The sequence below is a fragment of the Anomaloglossus baeobatrachus genome, chromosome 1, assembly GCF_048569485.1.
Source record: "Anomaloglossus baeobatrachus isolate aAnoBae1 chromosome 1, aAnoBae1.hap1, whole genome shotgun sequence".
In the NCBI taxonomy this organism is placed as follows: domain Eukaryota; kingdom Metazoa; phylum Chordata; class Amphibia; order Anura; family Aromobatidae; genus Anomaloglossus; species Anomaloglossus baeobatrachus.
In genome coordinates, this window is record NC_134353.1 from 737724909 (window position 1) to 737752061 (window position 27153).

General features: G+C 44.1%; 1 protein-coding gene across 16 annotated transcripts in view; it reads left to right on the forward strand.

The window, feature by feature from the left end:
* NCOR2 (nuclear receptor corepressor 2) overlaps nt 1-27153 on the forward strand; it is a 601679-nt gene that overhangs the window by 372604 nt on the left and 201922 nt on the right. For 14 of the 16 annotated variants that reach the window (XM_075322517.1, XM_075322568.1, XM_075322586.1 and 11 more), the window contains exons 15-16: nt 21928-22034; nt 24665-24834. In XM_075322517.1, coding sequence (XP_075178632.1) covers nt 21928-22034; nt 24665-24834 — 277 coding nt within the window. The remainder of the gene's footprint in view (nt 1-21927; nt 22035-24664; nt 24835-27153) is intronic. The other 2 variants (XM_075322524.1, XM_075322553.1) reach the window with 1 other exon arrangement.

Below are 27153 nucleotides of genomic sequence, written 5' to 3' on the forward strand. Positions count from 1 at the left end.
TTGGGTTAAGATCTGGTGATTGACTTAGCCATTGCAGAATGTTCCACTTTTTTGCACTCATGAACTCCTGGGTAGCTTTGGCTGTATGCTTGGGGTCATTGTCCATCTGTACTATGAAGCGCCGTCCGATCAACTTTGCGGCATTTGGCTGAATCTGGGCTGAAAGTATATCCCTGTACACTTCAGAATTCATCCGGCTACTCTTGTCTGCTGTTATGTCATCAATAAACACAAGTGACCCAGTGCCATTGAAAGCCATGCATGCCCATGCCATCACGTTGCCTCCACCATGTTTTACAGAGGATGTGGTGTGCCTTGGATCATGTGCTGTTCCCTTTCTTCTCCAAACTTTTTTCTTCCCATCATTCTGGTACAGGTTGATCTTTGTCTCATCTGTCCATAGAATACTTTTCCAGAACTGAGCTGGCTTCATGAGGTGTTTTTCAGCAAATTTAACTCTGGCCTGTCTATTTTTGGAATTGATGAATGGTTTGCATCTAGATGTGAACCCTTTGTATTTACTTTCATGGAGTCTTCTCTTTACTGTTGACTTAGAGACAGATACACCTACTTCACTGAGAGTGTTCTGGACTTCAGTTGATGTTGTGAACGGGTTCTTCTTCACCAAAGAAAGTATGCGGCGATCATCCACCACTGTTGTCATCCGTGGACGCCCAGGCCTTTTTGAGTTCCCAAGCTCACCAGTCAATTCCTTTTTTCTCAGAATGTACCCGACTGTTGATTTTGCTGCTCCAAGCATGTCTGCTATCTCTCTGATGGATTATATCTTTTTTTTCAGCCTCAGGATGTTCTGCTTCACCTCAATTGAGAGTTCCTTAGACCGCATGTTGTCTGGTCACAGCAACAGCTTCCAAATGCAAAACCACACACCTGTAATCAACCCCAGACCTTTTAACTACTTCATTGATTACAGGTTAACGAGGGAGACGCCTTCAGAGTTAATTGCAGCCCTTAGAGTCCCTTGTCCAATTACTTTTGGTCCCTTGAAAAAGAGGAGGCTATGCATTACAGAGCTATGATTCCTAAACCCTTTCTCCGATTTGGATGTGAAAACTCTCATATATTATTTACTGAACATTGTTTCAGCTCAGGTTTTTTGTGCTTTTTGAAAACTCTCATATTGCAGCTGGGAGTGTGCACTTTCAGCCCATATTATATATATATATATAATTGTATTTCTGAACATGTTTTTGTAAACAGCTAAAATAACAAAACTTGTGTCACTGTCCAAATATTTCTGGACCTAACTGTATATTTATCCTGAAATTTGAGGCCATGATGCTTCACACATAAACATTTTTCAATTAAAAGCTTTTCAGTATATGTGCTCGGATAAATTTAAACTTATTTGAGTGAATTTCCCCCCAATAAATTTGTTTTTTTGTTTTTCTTTAAATACGATTTTACTCTATACATAATTGATGAGATGGTGCGACTTTTCTAAGTTGCTTTTAAAAGTATTCAAAAATATGCTATGGAACATCGAAAATAATTGACCGGCGTTGGTATTTATATTAACGTAAGCTAATTTTGGGCATGCCCCGTTACCTGTGCAGAGGTCATTATGCAGGGAGGAGTCTGAGGTGAGCTGTGACATTCGCATGTTGTCACTTTGTGTTATGTATAGATCACTGCCATTGTAATCCTGCCTATAATAGTGAGATGAATGCTGAAAGGTGATCTCTACGGGACGTGTCGGCTTATTATGAGGCTCGGTGGCCAAACGAAAACTACAATAATATTATTTTTTTTTTTTTTTTTTTATGGATAGTGACATAGAAAGTTAAAGAAAAAAACAAAAACATTACCTAAAATTCATAAAAATATATTTATATTGTGTTTTAAGATGAAAACTTGTTAAAGGCAATAGTTAAATTCCTGATAAAACCTAGCCTTTAATACTTCTCTTTTGTTCACAATTTGTGCGCACCAGATGACTTCATCTTTACCGTGGGTTCCGCTTCTATCGCTGCCCTACTTCCTTCCTCAATATCAGAAGCTTCCCTATCAATCTATTCTCAGAGTTACAAATTAATTACAACACAAGAGACTAAATATATATTGGAGTGAACCGTGACCAAGAATTCATTCTGCATTATATTTGCAAAAGAATTTTACTGTTTTGGTTTTTTTTTTTTGTTCTAGAATTGAGAAGAGACCTGACGGGCTAAAAAAACCTTACTGAGCAGACTGGGCTGTGTACCAGCATCTGCTATTGCATGCTTATGTAAGCAGGGTATTTTGAGAACTTGTAAATTGGGTGCTGAAGCATTGCAACCTTTCAATCTCTGCAGCCGGACTATAAAATGTGGCTCAGCTTTACGTTTCTGTTTATTTTAATAGTATCTCGCATTGCCGGATGCATGATGGATAGTACTGGTTTTGAATGTACCAAATTGATTTTTATAATGGGGGCTGGTTTGTTTGTTTTTGGTTTTCGTCAATTTTGGGAAATCTGTGATTGAGACTCCATGAAGAGTTCCTTATTTTGGTCATTGTTAAAGGGAGTCTGTCACCAGATTTGGGGCCTTTAAGCTGCGGCCACCACCACTGAGCTCTTATATACAGCATTATAACATGCTGTATATAAAATCTCAGGCCGCTGTGTTTACCATAAAAAATACTTTAAGGCTGGGGCCACACGGGGATTAGCGCGATCCCCTCGCATGACACTCGGCTCACGCTGGCAGTACAGCAGAGCCGAGTGTCATGTGAGTGTCCCTGAGACTGAGGTCCCACCGTGCGAGCGGACCTCAGCTGTGGGGGGCGGGCCGGCACTGAAGAGGGAAGGGAGGGATTTATCTCCCTCTCTCCTCCGTAGCCAGCTATTACCATTCTCTCACTGCACTCGCGGTACACCGGTGTAATGCAAGTGCAGTGCGATTTTTCTCTCGCCCCATACACTTGAATGGGTGTGAGAGAAACAGTCCCGCATTAGAATAGCAGCATGCTGCGATTGTTTTCTCGGTCCGATTTAGGGCTGAGAAAATAATCGCTCATGTGTGCTGACACACAGGCTAATATTGGTCCGAGTGAAGTGCAATTTTTTTATCGCACTCCACTCGCTCTGATTTTCATGCCGTGTGGCTTAGGCCTAATACTCACCTAGTAGGTCTCCGGTGCAGACTGAACGAATGGGCGTCTCCATTCTCTGGGGCCAGCGCCTCCTCTTTCTGCCATTTTGGTTCTCCTTCTGAAGCTGGCGTGCATGATGTACGTATTGAGGTCCTGCGCAGGCGCACTACAATACTACAATACTTTGATCTGCCCTGAGAAGGGCAGATCAAAGTGTGCCTGCGCAGGACCTCAGTGCCGGCGAGTGTGTATGACGTAGGACGCGTCATGCATGCCGGCTTCAGAAGAAGAACAAAGATGGCCGAAATTGGAGGCGCCGGTCCCAAAGAACTTTTATGTTATGTCTTTTTCTTTGCCACTCTGCCCTGAAGGCCAGCATCCCAGAGTTGCCTCTTTACTGTAGACGTAGACATTGGCATTTTGTGGGTACTATTTAATGAAGCTTCCAGTTGAAGACCTGTGAGGCGTCAATTTCTCAAACTAGAGACTCTAATGTACTTGTCTTGTTGCTCAGTTGTGCAGCGGGGCCTCCCACTTCTTTCTACTCTGGTTAGAGCCTGTTTGTGCTCTCCTCTGAAGGGAGTAGTACACACCGTTGTAGGAAATCTTCAGTTTCTTGGCAATTTCTCGTATGGAATATCCTTCATTTCTAAGAACAAGAATAGACTGTCGAGTTTCACATGAAAGTGCTCTGTTCCTGGCCATTTTGAGAGTTTAACCCTAGAATGCATACCTGGGGCCTCGCAGGCCTGATAGGTTACTTGTTTTCTATGGTAGATTTCTATGGTTGCGTGTTCTAGGGTTAATAGAACCAACAAATGTAATGCTCCAGATTTTCAACTAGCTCGAAGGAAGGTCAGTTTTATCGCTTCTCTAAAACTGTTTTCAGCCGTGCTAACATACTTGCACAAGGGTTTTCAAGGGATTTCCAAACATCCATTAGCCTTCTAACACAGCAAACACAATGTGCCATTAGAACACTGGAGTGGTGGTTGTTGACAATGGGCCTCTATGCACCTATGTACCTCTACACCTATGTAGATATTGCATTCAAAACCAGACATTTGAAGCTAGAATAGTCATTTTTCTGTTTAATTTAATGTTAGGTCTATTGAAAAAAATGTGCTTTTTTTAAAAAAAGATAAGGAAATATCTAAGTGACCCTAAATTTTTGAACTGTAGTGTGTGTGTGTGTGTGTGTGTGTGTGTGTGTGTGTGTGTGTGTGTGTGTGTGTGTGTATGCTGTATATATATTATATATAATCTCTATCTTTATTTTTAATTTTCCATAAGGCAATATCATTGTAATACAGTATAACCATGGCGTAATATTATCATTTGTCTTGTAAAGTGGGAACAAAGATGATAAACCTGGGTGAAAAATGGGGAGGGAAGGAGGGGGGGGACTGATATGAAGTCCTCTTCATACTTTAGAAATATGCATAGGGAAGAAGCAAATTAATAGTGGTTATATGTGGTATAAATGTTAACTATAAACAGAGTAAAAAATAAAAAAACTATTTAATAAAGGTGGTGAGGATGAAGATTGAGTTTTGATACAAGCACAATATATTTGAGAATACTAGAGGCTTTTGTTCTTAAGCCAAATGCACACCAGGGTTGCCATCTTGACTTTTTTTTTTTTTTTTTTCTGGACAGCTTATCAAAAACACAGGCGATATTTTTTAGACACATTACAATATCATTATAAATCATTATGACTGTAAGTGATACGTGTCTACAGCCCATAATTCTGATACAAAGTCATCAGCTCCATTGTAAAATGAAGATACGGTAATTACAGTCAAAATAATCTGTGATTTTCTTGCAGCTGAAGAAATTTAGACTCCATGCATTTTTTTATTTATTTATTTTTTTTAGACAGAAGGAAAAAAAGCCCTATTTTTATGGACCGTCCTGGATTTTGTGGACGGTTGGCAACCCAGGTGCACACGTCGCTTATTTGGTGAGGTTTTTTACCTCAGTATTTGTAGCCAAAACCAGGAGTGGGTAATAATACAGAAGTGGCGCCCGTGTTTCTATTATACTTGTCTTCTGATTGTTCCACTCATGGTTTTGTCTTAGGCTATGTGCCCACGGGGGAAAGTGTCCTGCGGTTATATCCGCAGGACATTCCGCAGGAGCTCTCAGAAAACCGCAGCACAACTTTGTCTGTTTACATGCTGCGGTTTATTTGCGGAATGTCCTGCGGATATGGTGCGGGCATTCTGCATTCAGGATACAGTACCATGGCTTCGGCACTGCATCCTCAATGCAGAACAAGTGCTGAGTGATCGGGGCATTCATACCTCCATCACGCAGCACTTCTCTGTCTCTGGTTGTGTTTACACTGTGAAGGAGAAGGTGGGCGGGCCTGAACTAGCTCCAGCTGTCACATGACCGGAGCTCATGCAGGCCCCGCCCACCTCCTCCTTCCTGCTCCTGTGCACCGAGGGAAAATGATCGGGTGTCTGCTATCAAGGCAGGTAAGTATGAATCCAATCAAGTTAGGAAGGGGGATCGCGGTCTCTCCATTGCATTGCGATCGAGATTTTAGCTGCATTAAGAAGATTAGGGATTATAGTGTTTGTTTATATGTTGATTATGGGTATCTACGTTGAGTAGAGTGAGGCCACGGGTTAGATTAATTTCTGGGTTTTCCTTTTCTTTATGATTTTTTATTTTCCCCAAAATCGTTTGATTTTAAAGCCTAAAGCCCGCTTTACACGCTACAATATATCTTACGATGTGTCGGCGGGGTCACGTCGTAAGTGATGCACATCCGGCATCGTAAGGTACATTGTAGCGTGTGACAGGTACATGCGATTGCGATTGAACGGTAAAACGTTCATCACATACACGTCGTTGAATCCTGTCGAATTGCACGTCGTGTTGTTCAATGTTCCGGAGGCAGCACACATCGCAGTGTGTGACACCCCGGGAACATTGAACAGATCTTACCTCCGTCCCGCGGCTCCAGCCGGCAATGCGGAAGGAAAGGTGGGCGGGATGTTTATGTCCCGCTCATCTCCGCCCCTCCGCTTCTATTGGCCGGCTGCCGCGTGACGTCGATGTGACGCTGAACGTCTCTCCCACTCCAGGAAGTGGACGTTCGCCGCCCACATCGAGGTCGTATGGACGGGTAAGTACGTGTGACGGGGGTTAATCGTTGGTGCGGCACGTTCAACAAATTGAACATGCCACACATACGATGGAGGCGTTGCAAATCGCATACGATATCGTATGCGAAATTGCAACGTGTAAAGCAGACTTAAGATAATCTCAGCCATTAGAAATGTAAATTTCTGAAGTTTAATGTTCCTGTCTTATCAAAGAATACTTAAAAACTTATAATTTTGTGGTTACAATTACTCAAATGACCCCCAACCTATACATTTTGATATACTATTTAGCCTATTAGTTAGTATTAGGTCTAAAATTGACCTCCCCCTTTCATTTGTTAGGGTCCTGCATCAAAGTGAGAGGTCATTTATCTTTTATTATTGTAAAAAAATCTGTTTCCATTGTTGGACCTGCAGGTTTTTGCTCCCCAATTTTATATCAGGGTAGTCAATCTCCCCATAATAATTCTCCCTGACTCGCTGCCTCATCTGTTTGCTTTATGATTCTATACAATATATGCGTTTCCATTTTTGTATTGAATTACTGAAATAAATTAACTTTTTGATATTCTAATTTATTGAGATGCACTTGTATGTATATGGGCGTGTTGTATGTATATGGACGTGTTTGTATTTTTATATATATATATATACTGTATATGTGTATATATATGGTATATATACTGTATTTGTCTAAAGCTGGTGTCACACATAACGACAACGACATCGCTGTTACGTCACCATTTTCTGTGACGTAACAGCGACCTTGTAAGTCGCTGTTATGATCGCTGCTTAGCTATCAAACACAGCGACGCAGCAGCGATCATAACGTCGCTACATGTGCAGAGAGCAGGGAGCCGCGCACACTGCTTAGCGCTGGCTCCTTGCTCTCCTAGCTACAGTACACATCGGGTTAATTAACCCGATGTGTACTGCAGCTACATGTCACAGTGCAGAGAGCAGGGAGCCGCGCACACTGCTTAGCGCTGGCTCCTTGCTCTCCTAGCTACAGTACACATCGGGTTAATTAACCCGATGTGTACTGCAGCTACATGTGCACAGAGCAGGAGCCGGCACTAGCAGCAAGAGCGGCGGAGGCTGGTAACGAAGGTAAATATCGGGTAACCAGGGAAAGGGCTTCCCTTGGTTACCCGATGTTTACAGTGGTTACAGCTTACCGCAGCTGCCAGTGCCGGCTCCTGCTCGCTTCATTTCGTCGCTCTCTCGCTGTCACACACAGCGATGTCTGCGTCACAGCGGGAGAGCGACGACGAAAAAATGAAGCAGGACATTCAGCAACGAGCAACGACCTCACAGCAGGGGCCAGCTCGTTGCTGGATGTCACACACAGCGACAGCGACGAGACGTCGCTGCAATGTCACAGAAAATGGTGACGTAGCAGCGACGTCGTTGTCGTCGTCGCTGTGTGTGACACCACCTTTAATCTGTGTTGGCGAGCACTACTCCTTTGCCGCGGTAATCCATCCACCTCACAGGTGTGGCATATCAAGATGCTGATTAGATTAGGTAAATGAATGGTGGGAACAAGTACACAGCACATGGGGGACAAGTAATCTGCATTTGGAAGGAAATGGTATGTGGGGGAGGAGGTAAACTGCTTGTTGATATAAACCGTTTAAGGTGGACAAATAAACCGCATATTGAGGACAAATAATTTGCATGTGGAGGAAAATAAGGTGGGAACAGGTAAATCTCATATGGGGGACAAGTAATCGGCATGTGGAGGTAAACGGTATGTGACAAATTTAACTTTGGGACAGCAATTGTAGATACAGTATATCACAAAAGTGAGGACACTTTTTACATTCTTGTAAATATTTTATTACTAGAAGTAGGCCCGATGCTATCGCATCGGGAGTGCGGTGAAATGAACATGTCTCTTAGTGGTGTGACAGGAGCCGTGGACATGTCACACTGTTTGCGCTTTCCAATATATTGTATGTCATTGTTCCGCATTTGTGTATTGTATGTGTTGCGTTATTTGACCTCTTTTACCCCTGTCCACGGTCTCTTCCTTGTTGTGTGCTGTATATTGATATCTGGTGTTGTGTTTCTTAAGCTGTGCTGTGTGTATGTGTCGTCTGTGCACATGTGTGTACCGTATATGGCTGTACGCTGTGTGTGTGTGTGTGTGTGTGTGTGTCTGTATGCTGTATGTACATGTCGTCTGTTTACGTGTGTGTATATGGCTGTACGCTGTGTGTACGTGTCGTCTGTGTATGTGTGTGCATATGGCTGTGTGTACATGTGTGTGTATTCTCTCTGTCTCTTCCACCCCCCCCTCCCTCCAGAGAAAACACGGGTCTTTTTAAATAAAAAGACTTTCTATATTCACCTGTATCCAGCGGTGCTGTCTTCGGCTCTGTTGCTTCCCGCTCCTGACCGCCGCTCATTATACTCACTGGCTATTCACTGCACTAAGGAGCTGGAAGTTGTAGCAGCGCTGGAGACTTTAGTGCCGGGGACCACATCGCTGGGGACAGGTGAGTATCCAGGTGTGTGTGTACATTTGTCTGTCCGTGTTCCGTGTATACATGCATTGCGTGTGTGGGAAGAGCGGTAACGTCACCGCTACTTTCACAATGTCTGTCAGTGCCGCCCGCCATGTCTCATCACTCACCGCAATTTGGGTTCCACCTGCACTGTTGTCCCTAGTTACCATGGCTACGATGTGGGCGCAAACTGCGGCTGCGCAACTGAGAGTGCTGCGGTGCATGCTGGAATAGGGTTACAGAAATTAGCGATTATGTATGTAGATACATTTTCATGGGACAACATTGCAGATATGACACTTTGATACAATGTAAAGTAGTCAGTGCACAGCTTCTATAACAGTGTAAATTTGGTGTGCCCTCTAAATACTGCAACACACAGCTATTAAAGGGAATCTGACATGAGGGCACCTTTTCTGAGAGCAGCATAATGTAGGGTCAGAGATCATGATTCCAGCAGTGCTTCACTTACTGAGCTGCTTAGTGTAGTTTTGATTCAATCGCTGTTTAATCAGCAGTAGATTATCTTTAGAGGACTACTTGGACAGCTGCCAGGTAGTCAATCATATTCATGAGCTCTGTATAACTGCTAAATATGCAACAGAGAAGACATTGATTTCATCAAAATAACAACAAACAGCTCAGGAAGTGACACATCGCTGGAATCAGGGTCTCTGTCTCTACATTATGCTGTTCTCAAGTTTGGTAGCAAAAACCTTGTGACAGATTCCCTTTAATGTCAATACTTCTAGTAACAAAAGTAAGTACATCCCTCAGGGAAAATGGCCAAATTGTGCCCAATGTGTCAATATTTTATGTGGCCACCATTATTTTCAAGCACTACCGTAACCTTCTTGGGCATGGAGTTCACTAGAGCTTCACAGGTTACCTCTGGAATGCTCTTCCACTCCTCCATAACGACATCATGGAGCTGGTGGATGTTAGAGATCTTGCACTCCTCCAACTTCTATTTGCGAATGCCCCACAGATGCTCAATAGGGTTTGTTTGGAAACATACTTGGCCAGTCCAGTACCTTTTACCTTCAATTTCTTTAGCAAGGCAGTTGTCGCCTTAGGCCGGTTTCACACCTGCATTCAGCGCAATCCGTCACAATGCGTTGTGTGACACTTGCGTTGTAAATAGTGTGATATAAAGGCAACGGATTCCTGTGAAATAACGCGTTGCGTTAAGCTGAGAGAGAGAGAGCCCCCATCATCACTGCACACACCCCGGCACTACCGCACTCATCATCATCCCCGCACACACCCCGGCACTACCGCCCCCATCATCACTGCGCACACCCCGGCACTACCGCACTCATCATCACTGCGCACACCCCGGCACTACCGCACTCCTCATAATCACCGCACACACCGGCAGTACCGCACTCATCATCATCATCCCCGCACACACTCAGGCACTACTGCACTCATCACCGTATACACACCGGCACTACCGCACCCACCATCACCGCACACACTACCTCAGTGACGTACCCGCTGACAGCGTGACTCACTTCAGTTGCTGCCTGGAGCTGACAGAAAGCGGCAGTGTGCTACGGCCGCTTCTGTCAGCTTCATGTAGCAGAGCTGCATGCGTCGCACGACCTCGTGTCGATTACGCCGGACCTGGAGGGGTATTTGGGGATTAATAAAGTGGGAAAGAGGGTGTTTTTTTTAATCTTTTATTTCAAATAAAGTGTTTTTTCTCGGGTGTATGTGCTTATTTACTTTCACTTACAGGTTAATCATTGTGGGTGTCTCATAGACGCCTGCCATGATTAACCTAGGACTTAGTGGCAGCTATGGGCTGCTGCCATTAACTCCTTATTACCTCGATTGCCACCAAACCAGGGAAATTTGGGATGAGCCGGGTAGAGTCCTGGGACTGTCGCATCTAATGGATGCGGAAATTCCGGGCGGCTGCTGGCTGATATTGTTAGGCTTGGGGGCTCCGCATAACGTGGAGCTCCCCATCCTGAGAATAACAGCCTTCAGCCGTGTGACTTTACCATGGCCAGTTTTTTTAATTTATTTATTGTACCGCACGATATAGACCCGCCCACCGGCGGCTGTGATTGGTTGCAGTGAGACAGCTGTCACTCACCGTGGGGGAGGGTCTGACTGCAATCAATCATAGGCGCAGCTTAGTTTCAGGGTGTTGGCAATCATATTATAGCCTAGGTCATCTTTATGTAAAATAATATTTTTCAGTTCCTCAGTTCTTCTTTGCCATGAGGTGCCAAGTTGAACTTCTATTAACCAGTATGAGAGTGTGTGAAAGCGATAACCCCAAATTTAACATACCTGCTCCCCATTCACACGTGAACCCCTGAACACTAGTGAATTATGACACCGGGGAGGGAAATTTGGCTAATTGAGCACAATTTGGCCTTTTCACTTAGGTGTGTACTCACTTTTGTTGCAAGTGGTTTTGACATTAAGGGCTATGTTTAGAGGGCACACCAAAATTACTGTTATACTAACTGTACACAAGTGACCTCAAACATGCGGCCCCTCAGGCTGCTCCTTGCTGCCCGCAGGCGCGTGGACCCCTTGACGACCATGGCTGCTGCAGAGGCTGCCGCCGTCAGCACTTTCAGTTGAATGAATAGATGGCACCGCGCACAGAAGCTCTATGCATAGCTACACCTTTGGCAGCTGCTGGCCAATCAAAGGCCAGCAGATGATGTCAGCTGCAATAAAGCGGTGACGTTGGTGGCCACTGCAGTGGCCTCGATCGTCAAGGGGTCCACGTGCCTGCAGGCGCATGAAGCAGAAAACAGGACACTGTGGGAATAGAGGACAGGTGAAAAGAATCTTCTTGGGTTTGTTTTTTTTTTTTGTATCTTTGAAGAACGGCATATTAGGGGGAAATTACTAAAGGATGGGACATTGCTACAAGAGGACCAGCATGGCACATTACTACAACATACCGCGGTGGACTAATCTGTAATCTGGCTGTTAAGTGAGAACCGGTACAGTGAGTAAGACTGTTATTGCAAAGCCACGGTCTCGTCTCCATTCCTCCTGCATCACAGCCTGCCCTCATAGACTTTTCTTATTTCCAATGGTTGCCCCAGGGTCCCGTTCCTGTAGGGAACAAGATTACCTCAGCTGCACCATCATCACTTGCCCCGGGGAACACGCAGCGCAGCGGCAGCCCATATAGCAGCAAAACCACAGGTGGCATCGCAAACTTTAAAAATCTCTAAAATGTAACTGCCATCATCATCCCCTTTATTCTTTAAAAGACACACCACCAGGGTTACTGAGCCGGACCCCGCCAGCGCTGATGTCCCCGGACTAGTCCGGCCCGGTTCTGAGTACCCCCGACCCTGGAGTGGGCGTCTCACTGCTAAAACATGAGAATCAGGATGGTAACATTACTACAAGATGTGGGCCACAATTACTATATGGCGCGAATTGTAAGACAATATTATTTACAATAAGTATCGTGTTTTACGGCATATAAGACGACTGGATGTATAAGACAACCCCCAACTTTACCAGTTAAAATATAGACTTTGGGATATATCGTATATACTAGAGTATAAGCGATCCGAGTAATGTGCCCATTGTTTTGTAATGTCTCCTGCAGTAATGTCCCCATTGTTTAGTAATGTCCCCTGCTGTAATATGCCCATTGTTTAATAATGCCCTCCTGCTGGATCCCCCCCTTGTCCACTATTATGCCGCAGTTTACACACAATAAAAGATATTCTCACCTGTCCTCTGTTCCCCTGGTGCCTTCTTGCAGTCCGCAGGCACATAGACCCCTCCGTGGTAGCATCCGTGCACGGAGACGCCGCTGCAGGATGTCGTCATGGCTTTACTGCAGTTGAATGCTTTATGGCGCCACAAACCATTCACCTGCAGTAAAGCCATAACGACATCCTGCAGCTGCTCCTCGGTGCATCGGATGCTATCATGGAGGGGTCTGTGTGCCTGCGGACAGCAAGAAGCAGCTGGAGGCATCGCGGGATCGGAGGACAGGTGAGAAAATCTTTTATTGTGTGTAAAGCCATGACTGCACCGTGCACCGCTGTATAAGCCGACCCCCGACATTTGAGAAGATTTTTAGGGGTTAAAAAGCAGTATTGTATGCCTGAAAATACGGTAGATAAAATGTGGTGGGGGGAAAAAAAAAATGTAAAAAAAAATTGAAAAGAAAGCATGAATTATTTTTTTTTACCATTAAAAATGCTTTTTATATATCAACTAAAATAAACAAAAAAGTGCACGTCTGTTATTACCACATCCGTAACGACCCAAGCTATAAAACTTTACTATAACCCATAAGATGAATGCCATTTAAAAGCGCTAAAAATGTAAAAAAAAAAAAAAAGGTGATCCAAAGGTGCATAGAAAAAAAAATATGGTATTACTAAAAAATGTCACTTTGTCCTGCAAAGAATACAAATTTTTTTTTTTCTATGTGCGGCCCATACACGAGTTTGAGACCCCTGTTGTACACTGACATTATATCAGTGCTATATCTTCAGTGTTGTCCCATGACATGATAATAAAATATTTACAAAAGGGGGGTGTACTCTCTTTTGTGATATACTGTATTTGCGCTCTTCTTGACTAGTACAGTATATGTGAACTCCTGGTCGGCTGTAAAGTCCCCACTGCTCTCTTCTAACCTTGTTTGTATGCGCGCCTACATTCATACACATATATATTTAAGCGGATGAATCATGCAGCAAGCTCGGCCTATTCCAGTATATTGCAAAATCACAGCTGGAATGTTGTGGTTAGTTGAAGGCTTAACTATGCAAATGGCCAGGAAGTGTGGAGGCTCTGAGCTGTACTGGGCAGGTCCCACTACAGGCTGGAGTTCTGTGTCAGGGTGGAGGGGGGCCGTGAAGTTGGAGCTGTGGAGAAGGGGGGCTGCTATGGGATCCCGGACATCACACGAGCGGGGAGGAAGCTGGGTTTAATTGCAAGTAAGTGGTTTGGCGAGAAGGGTATTGCTATGTCATTGTTCTGTAGGTGAGCTGGGCTGTCACTCGGGCTCTTTCTGTCTGTTGCCTTTTACTTTCTCCATTGTCTTCACTTTGCCGTGTGTCGAGTGAATCTCTGTATGCGCTTGTGTCTTGCTCTACTTGCTTTCATCTTTGTGTGTGTTTATATATAGCTATATGGTGTGTTTACAGCTACATGATCGAATGCTAAGAATAACGGACTATCTTCGCTGCCGGCAATCATTTTGATATATTAGAAATAGAAAAATAAAACCTTCACTAATGACGAATAGAAGAACTGGCTGGTGTGAGCCAAAAGATTAGACTCCGCTAAACAAGTGTAGAACTAAAAGTTGAAGAACCTGCCAGCTCTGCGGCATCAGCGAAGATATACGCTAATAACGTTCGCTTGACATGGTACAGATTGGTGCCACCTCACTACCGTCTCCCCACCGCCCCCTGCAGTTTACTAATTGGTGCCAGTGGTATAACGTGACTATCTCTGATGCCAAAGCTTATGAGACGGGAACATAGAATTGAGTAGGTGGAAATAAATAGTAAACACAGAACTTGAGCGGAGAAGTTGGGCAGATGCACCGTGTTTTCCTGTTTTCCTGAGAATGAAGTCAACAGGACGGTAATTGCTGTGTGCCAGCGTGAGGAGAGATACCGGTGATATTACATGTGGTGATGATTGGCGATGATGACTGGCATCATACTTGTTGTGGCTCCAAGGTTTTCGCACAAGTTACTATAAACTTACTACGTGAAGGGAGTCCTTACGGGGATGATTCTTCTGAAGGTCACCCTGACCTGATGATAATGCTTGTTGTTATAATTTATTATTAAAGGGTTCGTGCACACGATGAGTTTTAACTCTCATTTTTGATGCTGTGTATTTTCGCTGCATCAAAACGCAGCAATTTACTAAACCAGCAAAGTGGATAGGATTTATAGAAATCTCATGTCCATTGTGCTTTTTTTTTTTTACACTGTGTAACCTCAGCTGTGGTGTGTACTTTTTTTTTTTTTTTTTCCAATCCACAGCGTGTAAATTTCTCTTGCGGGTAACCTGAGTTTTTTCTGTACGTAATTTCCCCATTGACTTGCATTAGTCATGGAAAATCCGCAGGTAAAAAACGCACATGTGGCGGAAATGCATTAAAAACGCATGTAATCCGCACCTTAATGTCAATACCAGGAGGTTTAAAAAATGAAGCCGCTTTATTTAAAGGATGACACCAAACAGAGACAAAAACCGCAGCATCAAACACACCATAAAGATGCATGTTAAAAATTTAAAAAAAAAAGCACAAAAAAGACTAAACTAAGATGCAGAAATCGTGTAACGCAAAAGAAATCACAAAACATGGGATCTAAGCTCGAGATGAGCGAACCCGAGGTTCGGTGTTTGTACCAAACAGACTTTACAAAAAAACCTCGAATTCAGATTCGGAGTTCGGTGTTTTACGTATGAACACCACTTGCATGAGCAATCGCTTTGGGGTACGCTCTGTGCTCAGCCCGGGTCCCAAACCAAACTTTTATCTAAAGTCAGGCTGAACTCGCCAAACCCAACTTCAATGTGTCCGCTCATCTCTAATTGTAACGTAATAATGATTTATCATCAAAGATTCCTGGTAATTTATGCAATAATGGAGTTCCCCAGAATTATTCCGCTCTCAAACTCTGTAATAAACTCCCAGTTTTTATTCAGTGTTTGAGGCTTTTTGGATTTTTAAGGGAACCTGTCACCAGATTTAGCAACTATAGGCTACAGCCGCCGCCACCACCACTGAGCTCTTATATACAGCATTCCAGAATACTATATAGAAGAGCCCAAGCAGCTCTATATAACTTAAAAAACACTCTTATAATACTCACATAAGGGGCAGTCCGGTCCGATGGGTGTCACTGCTCTCTGGTTCCGTGCCTCCTCTCTGCTGCAATCTCTGTCCATCTTCTACCGACCCCAGTATGAATGACGTGTTCAACGTCATCCACACATCCCGGCATTGCAGTACTGTGCAAGCGCACTTTGATCTGCCCTACTGAGGACTTATCAAAATACTGTAATGCTCAGGCACGAGGAAAGGTTAAAGACCACCCGCGCATGCGCACTACAATACTTTGATCTGCCCTCATCAGTGCAGTTCAAAGTGTGCCTGCACAGGACCTCAATGCTGGCTTGTGTGGATGATGTAGCTTGTGTCATGCACATGGGCCTCAGAAGGAGGAAAGCAATCACAGCACAGGCACCGGACTAGTGCAGTGACACTCATCGGACCGGACCGCCCCTTATGTGAGTATTTTAAGAGTGGGTTTTTTTGGGTTTTTTTTTCATTCTACACAGCGGCCTGGGCTCTTATATATAGCGTTCTGGAATGCTGTACTGTGAATAACGGCTCTCTGGTGGTGGCTGCAACTTATAGGGGCCAAATCTGCTGGCCGGTTCCCTTTTAAGTCCTGAATAGTAAATCTGTATTCTATATTGCCATACAAGAAAGCGGGTTTGCTATTTAGAAGTCTGGGATAGTAATCAAAGTAAGTGTAAGTCCGCTTTCACATTGCATTTTTCCCTACGATCACTAGTCCCTTTGGGGCATCCGTCCGAACTCCCCGAGCCCCAACACCCCCCCCCCGCCACGCGCAAAACGGGTTTCGGACGCATACGCCAACGGGCCCATTGACTATAATGGAGCAGACTGTCAGCGTGTGCTCTGTCTTGCACCATTTTCGGACATATTTCTGCATGCGGATACCCGAATGTAGTCTACTAATGTGGGTGTGCTGCCATACTAAGAGGGTGGAATGAGCGCAGGAACTAACGCCTTTGTGACTAGTCTCCTCGCTCATTAGTATGTTATATAGGATCTTTAGAAATACTTTTCTAAAGATCTCTTTATCTATGCTAGTGTATACAGGGACAGTTAGGCAGGGATTAGCAATAGGCACCCAGAACTACTCATGGTTCTCACTGCATATTGCACCTGACAGGTTCCCTTTAATCTCAAAAACTGTTTTTACTAAGAAGTTCCAATAAAAAGTTGTTTATGGTAATAAATATTGCAGAACCATTCATACTGTATTTTCCTTAGTAAAAGTGTGACGTTGCAGGATTTGTGCACTTGTTTTTGTTTGTACTTCTGCCACCCACCAAAGGAAGAAATAATCTTCCCAAAATGTGTAGGGTTGAGATGAGCGTTCTGGTGCCAGATTATGGGTCAGTTTGTACTATGGTGTGTGAATGATCATTAATTCCAGTCCCATGGCCGCCTGTAATGTGTATGGCCGCCTGTAATGTGTATGGCCGCCTGTAATGTGTATGGCCGCCTGTAATGTGTATGGCCGCCTGTAATGTGTATGGCCGCCTGTAATGTGTATGGCCGCCTGTAATGTGTATGGCCGCCTGTAATGTGTATGGCCGCCTGTAATGTGTATGGCCGCCTGTAATGTGCATGGCCGCCTGTAATGTGCATGGCCGCCTGTAATGTGCATGGCCGCCTGTAATGTGTATGGCCGCCTGTAATGTGTATGGCCGCCTGTAATGTGTATGGCCGCCTGTAATGTGTATGGCCGCCTGTAATGTGTATGGCCGCCTGTAATGTGTATGGCCGCCTGTAATGTGTATGGCCGCCTGTAATGTGTATGGCCGCCTGTAATGTGCATGGCCGCCTGTAATGTGCATGGCCGCCTGTAATGTGCATGGCCGCCTGTAATGTGCATGGCCGCCTGTAATGTGCATGGCCGCCTGTAATGTGTATGGCCGCCTGTAATGTGTATGGCCGCCTGTAATGTGTATGGCCGCCTGTAATGTGTATGGCCGCCTGTAATGTGCATGGTTTCCGTATTCCTGGTGGAGTTGGTTAGTCTCGTTCTCCCACTTCAGTCTAGTCGCTTGTGATTGTCATACTTCGGTATGTTAATTAAATCAATTACACGTGCTATAATGGGCAGATTGGTGGTGACACATCTTATGGCGTGCTGCCTCGTCCCCTTCCTACTCGCAGTCGCTGCCTCAGCCTGCTCGGTGATGTGTGATTTACTCATCCCACACTCATCGCTGTGATATTCTGTGGATGGATGCAGACTCTTTTGGCCTGGAAGGATTCTTCTTTGATTTTATTTAGTCAAAGAAAATCTTTGTTTGTAAATGCATGTTCTGTGCCAATGTTAAACCTCGCCACCAGTGCAAACAATAGCTGAAACTGGCACTAAATGAAGGCAGACACAGCAGCCCACAAGTGGCACGGCTAATCCGAACATTGCCATGTGCAGTAAGTATTCCGCACATACACCAGTGCTGAAGGCTTCTGACATTATAATTAATTCCCACAAGGAGGTTTTCTGCTCCGTAGACAGCGGGATATTTGCTGTTCTATTTTTCGTCCAGGATCATAGGGGCCGCCATCATGCTTGAGCTGCTAACGTCACTTGGAGATGCGCTTTACAGCAGCCACATGTACTATAGAAAGCAATACACAATGTCTGTAGAAGAGTTTAAGACATGCCCTGTAATCTGAAGTGAAGGGAGGGAAGGAGGTGAGCTGTGACCATCACCTATTGTCCCTCTTGTAATCCTGTGTTATCTATATCGAGGTGTTCCCTTTCATTGTAATCCTACCTGTGATGATCCTGCTATGGAAATTAGTTCTATGGAAATACATAATAAGCTTAATTTTTTTTTATTATTTTATTATAGCGCCATTTATTCCATGGCGCTTTACATGCTTAATTGCTTTTAGTTTTAGTTTTCTTTTGAAATACAAATGTTGAAAAGAAAATCTCCCAAATTTGTAAACAGTGGGACCGATTTCATCCAGATCGGAATTGCTCACTCCAGTCTTAATGAAGAGATCTGTTGGAGTCAGATGTCCATGAGAGAAAAAGAGGCGTAAGCGCCTGTGTGTGTGCGCCTCACCTCAAATCCTACTCCAGTCCCTAGTGCAGTAAGGTTTGTGGGTAGCGACACTTGTCACGAATATGTCAAGTGGCAGTTGCCACGCCCCTTCCCCCCCTAGATTCGCCCATGTTGCCTGAGCAGGGCAAAAATAGTGGTGCCTCAAGTTGCACCAAAATTCTGCACCCTTTCAAAGCTTTATACAACGGAATACTGGCCTAATGGCTTTGAATTGGGCCCAATATGTTCACCTTAAAGTGTAACCGTTTTAATTTTTATTCCATAAATCAATAGTACATATGAAAATAAGCAACTCTGTAATATATGTTATCAGAGAAATTTTCTTCTTTCTCAGTCATTATCAAAATTCTCAACTCTGAGGTAAAATCTGTCTTCAGTAAAGCCTTTCCCACTACTGAGATAGAAGGTGACAATTGGTGCTGTTGAGATTCTATGTAGATAGAAGAGGGAGGGGCTAGAGGCAGAGCTCCGCCCCTCTGTACTCTTCTATGTACCTAGAATCTCCTCAGTAACAGCTGCCATCTCCGATCTTTGTAATGGGAAAGTCTTCACTGAATGCAGGTAAAAGAAGAAAATGAAAAGCAGCCCCCTTTATCCTGTTTTGTTTTTTTACATTCTGCTTCCCTAAACTTAGTCTAATGATCCTCTAGTCTAGGCTGAACCTTTGTCTAGATTTTTGGCTAAGGCTATGTGTCCACGCTGCGGATTTTGCCGCGGATTTTGCCGCGGATTTACCGTGGATTTTCCGAAAATCTGCAGCAGCGGCACTTCCAAGCCATTTCAATGGCATTTTGGAAATGCTGTGTCCATGCTGCGGATTTTTCCGCGGCGGATTTGCCGCGGATTTTGATCCGGAAAAATCTGCAGCATGTCAATTATTGTTGCGGATTTTGGTGCGGATTTTGGGTATAAAATGGGAAAAAAATCTGCATCAAAATCCGCGGCTAATTCGCAGTAATCCGCGGTAAATCCGCAGCAAATCCGCGCCAAATCCGCGGCAAAAATAAGGTGCGGATTTGCCGCGAAAGTCGCGGAATTTCATGCTGAAAAATCCGCAGGTACATTCTACCGTGGACACATAGCCTAAAAGTCCAAAAAGCAGGATTGAAACAGTGAGTCACTTTGGACTCCATTTGGTCAGTCTGCCTCTGTTCTGACAGTGCACCATATTTTTAGCGCAGGTCACTACACCTTTGTGCTTTTGTAAAAGATGGGCACCACTGAAATAAAGGCCAGAGTACCTGCCTGCTTCATTATGGTGACTGCACTGGCAGAAAAATACTGAAAATGGACTCTGTGAAAGAAGAATATATGGGCCAATTGGACCCCAAGAGCTTATACAAATGCAAAATTGCACCTGCTTTGGAGGTAGAAGTGGCACCCCTACCTCTTTGGCCCCTATGCGGCCGCACAGCTTGCCCCAATAGTATGTCCGCCTCTGGGTGAATGGTTCAGTCAGAGACCCTTTCTGGATCATGTTTTTCACAAAATTACGCAGAATCCCTGACAAAAGTGCTTAGGGGTACTTTACAGGTTGCGACATCGCTACTGCGATATAGTCAGGGTCAAATCGAAAGTGACACACATCCGGCGCCGGTAACGACGTCGCAACGTGTAAAGCCTAGATGCGCCGATGGACAATCGCAAAAGCGTCGTAAATCGGTGATCTGTGTAGCGTCGGACATTTTCATAATGTCGCACCTATAGGAGATACGATGTTGTTCCTCGTTCCTGTGGCAGCACACATCGCTGTGTGTGAAGCCGCAGGAGCGAGGAACATCTCCTTACCTACCTCCACCGGCTATGCGGAAGGAAGGAGGTGGGCGGGATGTTACGTCCCGCTCATCTCCGCCCCTCCGCTTCTATTGGCCCCCTACCGTGTGACGTCGCTGTGATGCTGCACGACCCGCCCCCTTAGGAAGGAGGCGGGTTGCCGGCCAGAGCGACGTCACAGGGCTGTTAAGTGCGTGTGAAGCTGCCGTAGCGATAATGTTCGCTACGGCAGCTATCACAAGATATCGCATGTGCGACGGGGGCGGATACTATCGCGCTCGGCATCGCTAGCCGATGCTAGTGATGTCGCAGCGTGCAAAGTACCCCTTAGATTCCAATATATATGTGAACTTTCTTGGAGTGTTTTCTCACACTTGCGTATAAAAAAATCAGTCTCATTCTTATCCAGAAAAGTTGGATGAGCGAAATCTGTTTTTGTTCTGTATGTCATTCGAGTGTGTAATTTTTTTAATTATTTTTTGTCTCACCTAACATCTGTATGCAATTTTTTTTTTTTCTCAGCAGCTATTATTCTACAATCACTTACAGGGTCATTTACAGTGTTCTGTGCTACAGAATGGAAATGTAAAATGGTAAATCAGACAAAATATGGATGGTCCGTGTGACATCCGATTTTACATGCAAGTCTTGACCATTTTATGCAACCATACGCAGCTTCTAAATGTGCAAGCCTGGATGATTATTCTGCCGCTGTAAAAATCTCCTCCAGTCTGTAGTATCTCCTAGTGCGTCTCAAAATCCAGGTACCGTAGTGTATAGCACTGCTGGTTATACTCTAGGCCCATACGGTCTTTGAAAATAAAAAGTGCCTTATTGCCTGGCTGTAACCGATTAGTGATTGGCATTTATTCTCTAAACTGCCCGATAGATTGGAACCTTGATTGATTGAATAGTTACTTTGGGATACAAGGCCATTTCTTCCCATACATGAGGCTGACGTGGTTCTGTATCTGAACAGTGATTGATTTCACTGTTGATCAGTTACTTTTATCCTAGCGTGTAATCGTCTATACATTTCACTGTGTGTAGTATTTATTTATGTTCCTCGCTCCTGCAGCTTCATACACAGCGATGTGTGCTGCCGCAGGAATGAGGAACAACATCGTACCTGTCGCTGCAGCGAAATTATGGAAATGACCGACGCTTCACAGATCACCGATTTTCTACGCTTTTGCGATAGTTTATCGGCGCATCTACGCTTTACACGTTGCGACGTCGTTACCGGCGCCGGATGTGCGTCACTTTCAATTTGACCCCGACAAGATCGCAGTAATGATGTAGCAACGTGCAAAGTACCCCTTAGTCCCATGAAATAGTGAATCTTCCATATACAGATCTTGGTACTTTTGAATAAGTAAAAGATGGAAACGTTGACATTGTAAAGCCTCGCAGTTTGCCATTTGTGCTGTAGAGTGCGCTATTGAGCTGCAGAATGTGCCTCGGGGCCTTATCTCTGTTTTCTGTCCCATATTTTTATTGTGTATTCAATCAAACTTTCATTGTTTCTTTAGCAGCAGATGCCCCGTAGTACCCAGGAAGAGAAAGATGAAAAGGAGCGAGAGCCTGAAAAAGAAGAATTTAAACAAGATGTGGAAAATGACAAAGAGGAGCTTGGGAAGTACGTCTCATCTTACATCCAATTCACTAGAACTTTCTTTGGAAATCTTGTTTTATACTGAGACGTGGGGCGTACGCTGTTACCTGGGATTCTCCTTGTGGTTGGCAGGCTCAGGAGACCACAAAGTATTTACAATTCCCACAAACCTCAACGGCTGATCAGAAGGTTTTCTTAAAGAGGACCTTTTGCTTGCTCAAATTCTGTCCGATTGTCTTTTTTTCCATTTTGTGCTGCATCAGTCCATTGCAAAGATATTCAGGTTTATTTCTTTTGGAGCGCACGATGAGAAATTTTGTAGTTTAACTAGGTGATTCTTCCGAATCTTCTGTGGGAGCTGGAGCTTTCACCCTCACCTCCCAATCGCTGCCATTCACACAACTGATCCAGCAGTTAAGCAGTATTGAGCTGTGATTGGCAGCTTCTGGAAGGAGGGGTGAAAGCGTCCCCAGAAAAGACTGAAGAAACAAAGTTGTGCTGCAGCAGAGATTTCACATACTGCGCTCTAAAAGCAACAAATGTGCATATCTCCACAATGAAGTGTCACAGCAAAAAATGGAAAAGGGCGGCAGAATTAGGAGGGCTCGGGATTTTTACAAGTTATTTAACTCAATTTTTTTTACAGTTCTCTTTATCAGTTACCTCTGGCTATGAGTGAAAATGAGACGTATAGTTTTAGGATCAAAATGGGGTTTGAGTTCCACGATCCAAAGAGGTTGGACGGACATCTGTCTGGGATGATTTAGTGAATCCTGCTTTGAGCAGGGGGTTGGACTAGATGACCCAGGAGGTCCATTCCAACTCTACCATTCTATGATTCTATGATCTGTTACCTCTCGTATTCTGTACTGCAGCCTTGCTTTCATTATAATAGAAGCAATTTAGGAAAAATTGTATATGTATACAGAAAATGCAACACTCTAGAGTGGGAGGTTCGGATTAGTGTGGATGTTAGTCGAAAGTCTTTTACGGAGCGTAGGGAACGGGTGGGGTGATAGACAGAGATGAGGGTGGAGATGTAGGGGGGTGCCGCACTGTGGAGAGCTTTGTGGGTGAGAACAAGCAGTTTGAATTGGATCCTGATATATATGGGCAGCCAGTGCAATGACTGGCACAGCGCAGAAGCATCCGAGTAGCGGTTAGACAGATAGGTGACCCTGGCTGCTGCATTAAGGATGGACTGTAGTGGAGAGAGTCTAGTTAGGGCGAGACCAACTAATAGAGAGTTACAGTAGTCAAGGTAGGAGTGGATCAGGGCCACGGTGAGGGTTTTTGTAGTTTCCATGTTGAGAAACGTTTAACTGGAGGTAACCGTTTCCTCACCAGCAAGAATTCAGTCTTGGGGTCTTGAGCTACAAACACATGACTGTACTTTCGGTCCAAGCGCTGTCCGTGGAGAAAACGTGACCTTTTATGGACAGCAATTGGACTAATGTTTTTCAGTTGGGCTGTTAAGAGGACCATTTTGTTGTGTTTTTTTTGGTTTTTTTAAATATATATTGACCAAAAGTCCGCATGAAAAAAAAAATTGCAGCATGAATCAGTTCCTTTTGTATATCCAGGGAAACTTGCCTATTCAAATGTGTGGGTGCGCAAAAAAAAAAAGGATCCCGTAGAAATGATAGGTATAGCATCTGATTTTTATGGATACGTTATCTCTATCAGAATCTGTGTTTGGTCTTGAAACTTCTGATTCACCGCTGATATATAAACGCAAATTACTACAGAAGTAAAAAAACTGACCTATAGATGACAGCCAATACGGATGAGAAATCAGACCTTTTTTTATGTGCTCGTGTGAACTTAGCCTTATAGTGAAGTTCCATAGAAAGAGACTGAACATCCGCTTCATTCATTATTCCTGAATTTTCCACAACAGTCGTGTGAATTCACCTTTTTTTTTGTTTAAATGCCACATAAATGTCTGTAAAAAAAAAATCACTTCAAATCTATGTAAGGGAATTGTTACTGCAACAAGTGCATGGGTTTCTGCAGACCTCATTTATTTTAATGGGCCAGCGGCAAAAGTGTCTTCAATAAATCTACTTCTTGTAAAAATCCCCCATAGGTGGTGACACTGTCACCCTTCCGTGACTTGTGTAACTGGATTAACCCTTAAAGCCATAGCAAACCTTTAAGTTATAGTTACTTAGGTTGAAAAAAGACCTAGGTCCATCTAGTTCAACCTTCCTCCACCAGTTCTACATTTGGTCACTAAGTCATTTATAACCAACAATGTTTTGTGTACTGAGGAAATCATCCAGCGTCAAGTGTCATAGTAAAAGTTTTACGTAGTATCTGATGATAAAAATGGCCAGTTTCCTGATGTTCACAGATTGCTGTATACTTATAGTTTCGTAATGTGACTCATCTCGGTAAGAATCCCCTGTTTTTTTCGTACAGAAGAAGGTGCTTTCTGAACAATATACCTATACTCTTACATCTTATGTTAGTTTTCTCATACTAGAAGTCTTCTTAAACCTCTTTACTGTGTCTTTAGCCTAACGCCATTGCTGCATGGTGACATGTGTCTTATCTGCCGCTATGTTGCTGCTCATTCATGAAATTTCATTGTTACAATATGATTTTAATAGTCAAGTGAATTACTAAAATTGATAATGTCGTGATTTTAGGGAGAAAAATGAAGATACTTCTGGTGAAGAAAATGATGACAAAGAAGCAGTGACATCAAAAGGGAGAAAAACTTTCAACAGCCAAGGGCGCCGTAAAGGACGTATTACACGCTCCATGGCCAATGAGGCCAATGAAGAGGCCTCCACACCTCAGCAGAACTCAGATTTAGGTAAGTGTGAACTAAGAGAATCTCATCTTTTCAGGAAACTGCTTTCCCCATGTTGCCACAGTAGCCTTGAACACACTAAAGGGGGCTTTACATGCTACGATATCGTTAATGTGTTATCGTCGGGGTCACGTCGTTGGTGACACACATCCGGCGTCATTAACAGTATCGCAGCGTGTAACACCAGCTACCTTAAACGTCCTCCAAAGTGGTGAAATCGTTCACCATTGAGAGGTCGTCCTAAAACCAAAAATTGTTAATGGTTGTTTAAAGATCTTGTTCCTGCGGCAGCACACATCACTGTGTGTGACACCGCAGAAGCGAAGAACCTCACCTTACCTGCGTCCCGCCCGCAATGAGAAAGAAAGGAGGTGGGCGGGATGTTCGTCACGGTCATCTCCGCCCCTCCACTTTGATTGGCTGGCCGCTTAGTGACGTCGCGGTGACGCCTCCAAACGCACCTCCCCCTTGAGAGAGGGATTGTTCGGCAGTCACAGCAACGCCGCCGACCAGGTAATTGCGTGTGACGCTGCCGTAGCGATAATGTTCGCTGCAGCAGCGATCACACGATATCGCATGCATGACAAGGGCGGGTGCTTTTGCGTAAGATATCGCTAGCAATTGCTAGAAATATCGTAGCGTGTAAAGCCCGCTTTAGAGTACCATAGTTTAATTTCTAGCCCCTCTGCAATCGGTGCATTAGGACAACTTCATTCTAATGTGTGTGGTGCCTTAGGTTGTGCTCACACGAGTATATAACATGGACGAGGCCTATCCTATGTTTTATCGGACAGCCCTCAGACCAGTGTTATACTAGGGGCAGTGCCAACCTGCGGTTTTTTTTTTCACATGTCGATTCGGCATGAGAAAATAAAACGCATAATGCTGTGATTGGCAGCATATATCGGACATCGCGTACCCCTTCAAATCTAGGAGTGTCAAACATTGGACTCTACTCGGATGTCATACAAGTGCAGTCCCTTTTACTCGGACAGAGAAAATGGAGAAATTGAGTTTTCTCTGATCCAGTTCTCGCATGTGAGCAAATCAGATCACAGTGAATGACCCTCGGCTCACACTCTGATCAGCCATTGAGCTGAGTCTCATTAGCATAACCCATCGGATTCTGTCATATGAGAGAATTTACAGCCGTGTGAGCGATCCCTTAGAGCGAACCGATCATCATCAGCACATCCCCTATTTGTGTGTAAAGTTTTTTTTTTTCCAGAATTCATTGTGTGGTAACAATGACCTAGCATCACTATTGCTATGGTCAGTACAATTACGGTGATACCAGAAGTGTGTAATTTTTTTTTAATTTAGTAGTGAAAAAATATCTAAAATTTTGTTAAAAACAATAAATTTGTTTGTTTGTGTCGCCATTTTCTAAGATCCAACCAATGGAGGAGCTGTGTGAGGGCTTGTTTTTTGCGGTGTGAGCTGAAATTTCTAGTGATACGTCTTAGGTATAGATATATTATCACTTCTTACTGGATTTTTTGCAGCGTTGTGACAATCAAAACATTTGTGACATTTTTATTTTTTTTTTCTTTACAGAGTTTATCAATCAGTTTGTATTTTTTTTTTTTAATCAGACTTTTCATTTTAACATGGAATAGAGGGGGAGGTGACTCAAATCTTTGTTTATTTTTGTACGTGTATTACGTTTTAGCAATTCTTAGTCCCTTTAGGACTGTCAGAGCACTTGTACTAATATAGAGCAATACAGAATTGTTTTATATATTAAAAGGCACGGTCTCCTTTGAAGCCCAACCACAGGCTGGGTTTGAACCGAGCTTTGTGATGGCAGACCTGGTTGCCATAGCAACCCGCAATCTCTTGGAGTGGCCAATGGGTGCATAGAGAGACGCACCCAAATGCTGGGGCACTGTTAATATTGTGGCATAGCTCTGCATCAGAGACCAACCCTGCAGGGTTGCTAGAGACCAACCCTGGTACACAGCCATTATCTGTCAGGTATGGGGTGGGCACAGCCTATGAGCTCGCTCCTGATTTGCACCTTACACTTATGGTGGATGTCCCTTGTGGGTTAAACCACTGAATAGGTTATCCTGTCACCATCCTTGGTACTATAGGACCGTGAACGAGTTAATGTACTGGTGGTCTGCTCCAGAGAAAATATTTACATGTGCTTCCATGCTGTTTTGACCCCCTCCATGCTTACAGTGGCAGACATTAGGTCCCTATTCGTGATGAGCGAGCACTGTCATGCTTGGTACTCGTTAAGAGTAGTTGGATGCTCAAATGGGCGCAACTCATCTACCCGATCCTAATGGAAGTTAATGGGGAACTCGAGCATTT